Here is a 9,745-nt window from a genome sequence, read left to right on the forward strand (position 1 = left end):
AATATAAATTACTATTATCAATTACAAACAATAACTTAACCATTAGCAATAACTAATTACCAACCAAACCAAGAATACAACAACAATTAGAAGTCGTCGTACCTGTTGCCAGAGTAGCAACAACAATAAAATACCACTATTCCACTTAACTCTTGACTTCCATTGCTTTGGCTACTGGTGGGATTGAAAGTTTTCATTCTTTTATATTTTTTTTATAATTAATAAAAATAATTAAAATTAAATATAATTTTTGTTACAAACCAATTCATTTATTTATTTGCTCAACTAAGTTCATTTAAAATCTATACAAAAGATACATATCCACAAAATCTTTAATGTCAAAATTCATCTAGTGGTCGAAGTTTCAGCAAAAATTACTTTTTATAATTTCATTAGAGTATCCTCTAATAAAGAATGAGAAAATCAACTATCTTCTTTAGTTTGGTTCTCAAATATTAATATTAATTTCAGTTGGATTTAAGAGGGATCTTGTCTAGAGAAATATAATATTTCAAATTTTAAGAATGAGAATGGTGGTAAGACTTAATTAAGAACATTAAAGGCAATGTTTTGTGAGCTGGTTTTGCATTTGTCTAGTACTTCATTTATTTGTTCAAAGAATATTTAGTTTGTGATTTTTCTTAAATGGATAGGAAAAAAATAAATTGCTATTAACATGAGAAATATTTCCTCACCCTCTCCACTAGTCCTGCAGGAGTACAAAGTGAAAAAAAGAGTAAAATAAACAAATCCTGGATTATACACAAACGCATTTTTAAATTCCACGAACAGGGATTTTCACTGTTGATGTTGGGCGTTGTTTTAGTCCACTCACTACCAACCCATCAGTTTTTAATACAGTTTTCCTGCTCTTCAATGGCGAAACCAATCTGGTGGCCAGCCTCGAAGGAGAAAAGGACCTACGAATCTTTGCAGCGACCGAGACAGATCGCTTTGGCGAATTCCTACTCAACTTTTCTTTTCCTGTTGGCGAAAAAAGATACACGGTTGGTGGATGAAACACATGGAACCTCTTTGGAGAACTCCTTCCGGTAGTTGTTCTACTTGGTGAAATCAACTTCTTATTACTTTTAGCTTGTGGACTCTTCTTGACTTGAACTTTTGAAGATGAAGGTTGTGGTGACTTGATCACAAATTTATGTGGCGTAGTTATAGATGTGGTTGCAGTTGTTGTTGTTCCTCTATTTCTTAATACAATGGGGGACCTGGTCTTTGAAAATCCTTGCTGCTGAGAAGAAGGTTGGGTTGGAAGGTACAAAGGATTTGGAAATAGCACTGTTTTCTTGGCCCATGGTTTGTTCCTTGGAGACACTCTATTAGCCAAGTACTTCTTGTTTTCTTTGTCAAATTCTTTTATTTTTGGAGGTGATACCTTAAAATTGATTCTAGAACGAGCACGTTGAAGCGACGGTGAATTTTCGTGCTGTGATTTTGTTTGCTTTTCCTTCTTCCTTCTGGCCTTGAATTCGGTATTTTCAGCTTGAAATGACGATAATTTTCCATTTAATCTTTGAGACATCGGAGTTTTTGGATCGTCAGAAGTGGCTAAAGGTTTGTTATTAACCACTGAGACTATTTCTCTAGCAAATTGAGTTGCCTGTAGAATCTCTCCAACGGTTTCACCCACTAGCATTGCAGGCAATGACATTCTTCTCCATTCACCTGCATATGTGTTTGTTTGTTTCATTTCAAGGCAAAGATATATAAGTGCAAAAGAAATGCGAAGAAAGAGAAAGAACCTGTCTTTGATGGAGAGGGAAACTTTCCCATGGGAGATTTCCTAGTTCCACCATTCTTGAGCCTTCACAGTTTCATATACAAACAATTTCACAACTTTGACAAAATCATAATCTACTTTAATAATAATCATAACAATTCAATAGATAGTAAAATTTTGAACTTGTAAAATATATTCATCATCAAATTATAGTAAAATCTGACACGTTTGTAGTACTTTACCTAATGGATAAATTCATATCATTTGAATAAATCAAGTAAAATAATATAAGAACAAAAAAAATAAAAAATAAAGATTTTTTTTTGAAAAAAAAGAAGAGTACCTGAGTGATTCTTGTTTACACCTGAGACTAGTTCTGAGATAACCTCTGGTACTTCGAGGGCTGAGACTAACGCCCGAAACCACCTTACTTCCACCGGTCACAGTATACTGAAGCTCCTGAAGCCGTGCCATGCACCGATCCACCTTCAAAAGCAACCCCACACAAAATTAATCAATTAATTAATCAAGAAAAAACTCTGATAAGGAAAATCCAAAAGGAAAAATAGAGATTTTTGTGGACAAATGAGGGTTGCTTATTAAAGAGGATGAGTATGAGTATTACCTTGATGAGCGTCTCTCTAATGAGAATTGGATTAAGTGGAGCTAACATTTTCTTCTGCGTGGGTGGGGTTCTAGCAACCATGGCTGCAAAAACACGATGCGGTTGTGGTCTCAACAACGCAATCTCTTAATTTTAAACTAGTAGTAGTAGTGCCCACTCAACTAACGATTGGACCTCTCTCTAGAACACAGGGACACAATGACCCGAAGCCTTTTAGTTTCAGTGTTTTGATGTGAAAGTCAAAGAAAAAACGCAAAGTATAACGTTTGCATTTCCAACGGTCGAGTGAGCCTCACTCCTAATTCCTAGTGATTGAGGAATGTAACGGCTACTTGTTCCCAGGTCTATAAGGTCATGTCTCCATTATTTTATTAGGATATAATAATAATTAAAACTTAAAAGGATATAAAAAGTAAAAACTTTTAATATACATGTTACTTTTAGGGTCAATCTACTGTATCTTTTATTGATGTCTAGTTTTTATTAATTTATTTTTTATAATAAATTTTAAATATTTAAATTTTACTAATTTTTATATTTTAAATTAAATATTAATAATATAACAAATTTTAACAATTAAATAATTAATAATTAATCACAAAATCAATATAAAAAGTAATTATTTTTACTAACGTAATATTAAGAGTACATTAAAGTTAAATATTTTATTTGAGAGTACATTGAAATTAAATTCATTTTATATTGAATCTTTTAGAATATATTTTAAGAATATCATAAAATAAAATGTAACTAAAAAATTTTAAAGAAAATAAAATTATAATTTCAATGTATTGAATAGATTAATAATTTATTTTTTTTACAATTATACATTTAATACATATATTTTAGCTAAGTTCTTTTATAATTTATACCCAACTAAAAAACCTTAAATTCTACCATTTTCTTTTCTTCAAAATTTCGGATGAATTGAATATAAGACAAATTTTAAAGTACATTAAAGATATGGTTATGAAATGATTAACATATGAATTTAATTCTTATTTTTTACCTGCATGGACTATTCCATTCAACGGCATAAAATTAGATTAACAAAATATAAAATTGCTAGTATTCATAATACAATAATTAATCTTCTTACATTTAAATAATAAAAAAATTTATTAATATAAATGTTGGAAAGATGAACTATATGACTTAGTATTCAATTGTATTTATTAATTAATTTATTTATTTTTCATTTTTTCCTTAATAAGGGTAGATATTTATTAGGTTTTTTTTTAAGTTGTAGGAGAGGAGGGATATTTTGGGAAAGTCATTCAAAGGGAAACACAAGCACTCTTGATTATGAGAAATTTAGATCGGTCGTCCTTGTGGCAGGGAGGCCACCATAGTTGAATATTCTGGCGAATGACAAATCGACTGTGAGCACCGGGAATCTCATATACCACCATGGAGACAAACTCTTATCGTGGGTGGAAATGTAGTGATTTTGGGCACTGATGTTTTTACCAGTGTAGGGATACATGATTGTTAGTTGATTCTGGTGTGGATTGAAACATGAACGTGAAAGAAGGAAAAACGATTCGATTTGTGAATAGGGATCATTTTACCCCCAATTCCCATTTTGAAGCTTTGCAAACGAATTTTCGGGGTGCAGATGTGGCACCCATTGTCACTGTTGATTTTACGACTATGGTGTCAGATTTGAGTATAGGGTGTTGCTATTATCCTAACAATTTTAAATCTAATGGTATTATTGTGGTCGCAAAGGGTGTGTTATGAGAACAAGATTTGGAAATCTGCAATGTCAATGTAGTTTCTAGATTGCTGACACAGCGATTTAAATATGATTATGGGTTTGTTTGTTATTTCTTGTAAGAAGATTATGCCTTTTTCAGACTGACACTAGATTTTTGGCCTGGAACATGTTGCAAGTCACAAAGGTAGCAAACATATATCTCTCAAGAATCATAGAACTAAATTAAGAAAACGACAGGTTCAATGCACATTCACAAATATATATTGATTAGCCCTTTGTTTTTTTGTTTTTTTTTTTTTTTGGGGTGAGTGATTAGCCCTTTGTTTTTATTAGGGTTAAATCACTTAAATATTTTCAACACAAGTGAACTTCAACAAAAACAGTGGTTGAAGGCTTGGTTGAGTGGCATATCATATGCCTCCTTAACAACCACATCCGAGTTCAAATTTTCTCGGAGAAAAAATAAATCCATGCAGTGATATAGTGTGTATAAGTATGTTATGTGGATGTGTGATACATGCCTAATACTTAGGATTAGGAGCGGCTAATCCACTTGAGCAAAAATAAAAATCAACAAAAAACATGAAGTTTATGCCTATTCTTTTCTCACGGCCCAACAAACGATTTTTCTTCAAAACCAGCACATTTGTCAACAACTTACCTTGTCTGCATGTCCCGTTCTTGGGAGGCTGACGTGTATTGACTGTATTCTACACCGTAGTATTCGCCAAGGCTAAATTGTAGTGTGCATATAGATGTAACAATCTTGAATTAATATTAAATTAGCTTTTTTTTGTCCCAATGCTATGGGTCACCTCTCATACCTACCTGGCTAATGCGGGGTTTCTAATATTTATCCTTGTTCAGTTTAAAGCTACATAAAGTTGCAAGAAGCTAGTGTGTTACTTCTAAATTAGAACTGCAAGAAGTAAAATTAAGAGAAGTACTCTAAGAATGAACTTTCAAGTTCCAGCTCCAGGGAGAAATATTTGGATCGGAGACAGTAAAAAGTCAAATAAGAACTAAGATGTTTGGAAAATGATTCTTTCATCCCCTTAATTCTAATCTTCACCATGTGCAAGCTTGTCACCATTCTGAATCCAGATAGAATGAACTAAGCATTAGAGATTTTGCTTGGAACACATTACAAACAAAACAAATTGCACTAATATGAGTGTATTTATTAGTTCAATTGGAGATAACTGTGTGTGTAGAATGCATGACATGGCTATTTCATTTGTCAGAGAGCCAAAGATCATTGCAACTCATTGTATGACCGAGATGGCATGAGCCAAGACCTTCTGTTATTGTTATTTTTCAAGCCTCTCAGTTTGAGAGGGCTCCAGACCACAGGTTTCCGTTGCAGTGCAACCGCAGCTGGATGTCTAGCTACCCTTGAATCGACTCCTTGTATTGGACTTCCCCTAAACTTGCTGCTGCTCCTGATAGACATCGGTGTGGTCATCTCAACAGATGCTCTCGACTCTGGCAATGGGGCAAACAAATTTGAATACCGAGCTCTCCTTTGGCGACTGATCAATACACTGCTTCCACCTGCAAATTGAGATGCTCGGAGTGGAGTTGTGATATCAGAAGTTGTCTCTGGACAGCTTATGACACTGGAGACCCGCCTCCTTGGTTGAAGTAACTGCGCCATTGGTGGTGCATGAGACCGGAGTGGAGTTGTGATGTCAGAAGTTCTCTCTGGACAGATTGCGGGAATGGAGGAGACCCGCCTTCTTGGTTGAAGGAGCTTCCCTGTTGGGAGTGCAGGTGGTCTAACTGCTATTGATGCCCTACTTTTTGGTTTCGAGTAGGCTTCTGTATTTTCCTTCCCACTATTCATGGAAGTGTTGTATCTCTTCGATGCTATAGGAGATCGCGAAGGCATGAAATTGGATATTCTTTTCAATGGCATTCTCGTCTGTGAAGGCATGAGAGGTGGCTTCTTATCTGCAGTGTTTCTCCGAGCTGCAGTTAATGTTGATGATGAATTTTGTGCTGAGACAGCAGCAATTGATCTACTCTCTTGCTTTAGTCTAGTCTTCCTTTCTTCAGCTATCTGATTCTCAAGGCCCCTAACCTGCCAAAATTAATTTGGAGTTGAGATAAATACAGAATATATGATTGACTTATGTGAATAAACATTTTGTAAATTACAAGTGCTACCTTTTCCTGAAGGGTTTTACATTGGTGTTCTCTTGAAGCAAGTCTCAGTAGCAAGTTAGCATTGTTATCCTGTAGCTTCCTAGTTTCCTTCTCATCATGTTTGAGTTTCTCTACCTGTTTTGATGATCAAATATTGAGCTAGGATATAAATGAATAATGGTTAATTCTTATTCATAGGAACAAATTAAACTTTTTGCTTACCATTTGCTTATATTTAAGCAGCTCAGCATGGTCCACTTGCTTGCGAGCTGGGCCACTCTCAACTCCACGGACCCGGCTAGCAAAATTTAGTGAACAAAGTGTCTCTCCCAAATCTGTCTCACTTGGGCTAACTTGGACAAACATTAATGTTTTGCAATCTCCTCCTGTTGTATTTGAATCCCATTTCAGCAATTAGAAATTACAAATAAGAAAACACGCACATATGGACACACCCTGAAGACCTTTTCATAACAATAACTATCTGAATTGCAATTGATTCATTGCTTTTGATAAAAGAAATGTCAAATATACAGGAATCAAGACATGGCAGCAACTTCCAAAGGATCACAAATTTGTAAAGCTGAAATGAAATCTCACCTAAGGAGCTCTGAAGTATATGAGTCAGCTTTGAGTTCCTGTTCCAAACGAGACACAAATATGAGTTAAATAATGAATTCGTTATGTAAGAATGTGAACAAGAGGAACATAGATACCTGTAAGGGATATGTGCAGATTTGGAGGCAAGAGCGGAAATAACGTCTCCAAGAGCAGATAAAGACTTATTTATGAATTGGGATTCCTTAAGTCTTTCTCCTTCAACTTCAGTTTTCCCTACACGCTCACTGCCAGCTAGGTCTACTAGCCAGAGGCGGCTCCGTGTTCTATCGCCATTAACTAAATTCTCCCCCACCACAGTTACTCGCAGCAAGCTGCATGTAAAATCTCTTCTTAATTATCAATGCAAGACCAACATCAACCTAGACTAGACCTATACCCTCATTGAGATAATTATATTACATTTACTAATTACTAGCGATAACAAATTATGTAACCGTGACCATGTCCATCTTCAAAATATGAGAATAGGAACATTCACTATTACTTAACTATGTAGAATTGCAAAATGAGTATAGAAAATCAGTTCTCACAAAATTTAAGTATGAGTTTGTGGTTAATATATCAACAAGTCATGTCAATCATATTTAAAAAGATTATCTGATCGATTGAAGACATACCAATGAGAACGGCTGCTAAGCTCATTAGCACTCGTGGATCCAACAGATCTTACTCTATTTCCAGTCTTGAGCAATTCCCAAACATCTTCTGTTCCATAAACAGGAGCTTCAACAAGTCCTGGGACTTCTTGGGTTCCCTCTGCAGATTGCTTTACCTCCAACCTGAAATAAAAAAAAATTGTCATATAGATTGATTAATTAACATTTGAAACAACAAATTGTTATGCTTAGTTTATTGGAAAGGGGAGAATAAAACTTGAGACTACACTCATCAATTCAAGTGCAATATAAAAATTAAGCTAGGTACAATGCAAAACAAAAACTCACTTCTTTGTTTGGGAGGAATTTTCCACCAGGAGATCTCTTATCTTCTCATTATAAACTTCCAACATGCTGACACACAATTCATACTTCATTACACCATGTCTCTCCTCAGCTATCCTAAATAATTCCTCCAGTGTTCTGTAGTTAACTCCCCTCTGCTCTGGTGTTCCCTCCATTGTAAATGTTTTACCAGTTCCAGTTTGCCCATAAGCAAATATACAGACATTGAACCCATCCAGCACTGATGCAATGACAGGCTTCGTCTGTGCAAATACAGCTTCTGCATGACAGAAATTAACACACTCGCGTTAAATAATTTTTAACTGAATCAATACCAGAAAAACAAAATGTATTCCAATGTGCATAATAAAAAATTGTAGCATTTATTTCACCTTGGTTATCTTCTGGCTTAAACACATGATCAAACTTAAATTGCTTCTTGGTTGAGTCTGAAGCTACGACTTGAAGTTCATAATCAGAAGATGCCTCGAAATTCAAAACAGATGCAGCAGACCCATTCAAAATTTCACCAGCAATCAACGGCCTGCATCTGCAGAACACTCTGATGTTTCCCTTCATTTCAATCAATTCATTAGAAAGCCTCTTCCGTTCATTGTACTCCTTCAGAAATTTTCTTCTAAGGAGTTCATATTCAATACCTAAATCAAACAAAAGTGCCAAAACTCACTGTTAATTCAACTAGTCATAAAGAAAGTGAAACGTAAAACCTTATATTTAACTTTGATGAGACTCAATACCTAGAGACTTAAAAGACCTCAAAGCATCAGAGTCCAGAAAGGACTTGGTAGAGAGTTTTGCTTCTTCAGCCAGTACTATATGCTGTTGCTTCAAATCCTGATAAAAGAATTATAAAGAAAGAAAATTTAGAACTTCAAGAATGAATGTGTGAAAACAAAGATGCACAAAATAAAAACTGGTCTATGTATAACTTAAAAAAAAAACAATCCAAATAAAATTTCAAACTTTTACCTGAATCTTGGTACTCAAATGGATGATTTTCTTCAAGATCGGAAGTGTGTGACCACCCTGATCAGGTGAAACTTCATGGATCTCATTAGTCATGCTGTTTTCAATGTCCGTGCACTCAGAGCTTTCGTTCTCTTGCTTTGGCGCATCCTCTAACCAAAAGGGAAATGACACAAACAACAAGTAACAACATTAGGTTTTTTTTCTTTTGCGCTGAGATTAATTAACCTAACTAATGATGCTGAACAAGAATTAAAATGTATTTTATCATTCAAATAGAAAAATTGAAGAGAGGATAGAGAGCGGGAACCTGTGTGAGAATTTGGTGGTGGCTGCTTGTCCTCGATAACAATTTCGTTGTGTTTTTCAGCGAGCATTTGTATTTGAATGCTTTTTTCTGCAAGAAATGTTGAATTTCGATGAAGAATTAAAAAATTCAAATCATGAAGGAGAAAAAAAAAAACACACACACACACAGAGTAGCGTACCGTCCATGTCTTTTGGAAGCAAAGAATGACGAGAGGTTCAATAATCTTTGGAGCAAAACGAAACGAGAAGAACTTCAAAATGTGAGCAGAGAGAGAGAGAGAGAGAGAGAGAGAGAGAGAGAGAGAGAGAGAGAGAGAGAGAGTTCAATTGTGGAGAACGATTGGGATTGGATAATAGGGATTTCGAAGAGTGCACTTGGTTTCAAATTGAAACGGCTATATTCATTTTTTTTTTCCTTTTCTTCATTCAAAATCGAAGTCTGAACGGCTATTTTAGTGTTTGCTGGAGCGTCGTTAACGCCGGATATATTGGGCCTTGTCCCGGGCCTCCATGGTTTGATGGGCCAACATAAATCTAAAGTACTGAAAGCGTAGAAGGTGACCCAAAATAAAATACGTAAAAAAGCAAAACTAAAATAAAATAAAATGCTTTATATATTATGAGATTAATTTTGATGGAAGAGTTTTACATATTAA

General features: G+C 34.9%; 2 protein-coding genes across 2 annotated transcripts; both read right to left on the bottom strand.

Moving 5' to 3' along the window:
- Positions 1-568: 568 nt before the first annotated feature.
- LOC112710836 (microtubule-binding protein TANGLED) lies at positions 569-2,650 on the bottom strand. The gene is made up of 4 exons (XM_025763265.3): positions 2,364-2,650; positions 2,082-2,224; positions 1,761-1,822; positions 569-1,683 (listed from the first exon to the last, which is right to left on the bottom strand). Exons 1-4 carry the CDS (start codon positions 2,442-2,444, stop codon positions 776-778), a joined length of 1,194 nt encoding a protein of 397 aa, XP_025619050.1. The 5' UTR covers positions 2,445-2,650; the 3' UTR covers positions 569-775.
- A 2,463-nt stretch (positions 2,651-5,113) lies between these two features.
- LOC112710837 (kinesin-like protein KIN-14S) lies at positions 5,114-9,513 on the bottom strand. Its single transcript, XM_025763266.3, has 12 exons — positions 9,269-9,513; positions 9,091-9,177; positions 8,784-8,932; positions 8,552-8,648; positions 8,186-8,452; positions 7,797-8,073; positions 7,470-7,631; positions 6,948-7,163; positions 6,832-6,869; positions 6,454-6,617; positions 6,253-6,366; positions 5,114-6,166 (listed from the first exon to the last, which is right to left on the bottom strand). Exons 1-12 carry the CDS (start codon positions 9,273-9,275, stop codon positions 5,339-5,341), a joined length of 2,406 nt encoding a protein of 801 aa, XP_025619051.1. The 5' UTR covers positions 9,276-9,513; the 3' UTR covers positions 5,114-5,338.
- Positions 9,514-9,745: the final 232 nt, after the last annotated feature.

This window comes from Arachis hypogaea, chromosome 9, assembly GCF_003086295.3.
Source record: "Arachis hypogaea cultivar Tifrunner chromosome 9, arahy.Tifrunner.gnm2.J5K5, whole genome shotgun sequence".
NCBI classification, from domain to species: domain Eukaryota; kingdom Viridiplantae; phylum Streptophyta; class Magnoliopsida; order Fabales; family Fabaceae; genus Arachis; species Arachis hypogaea.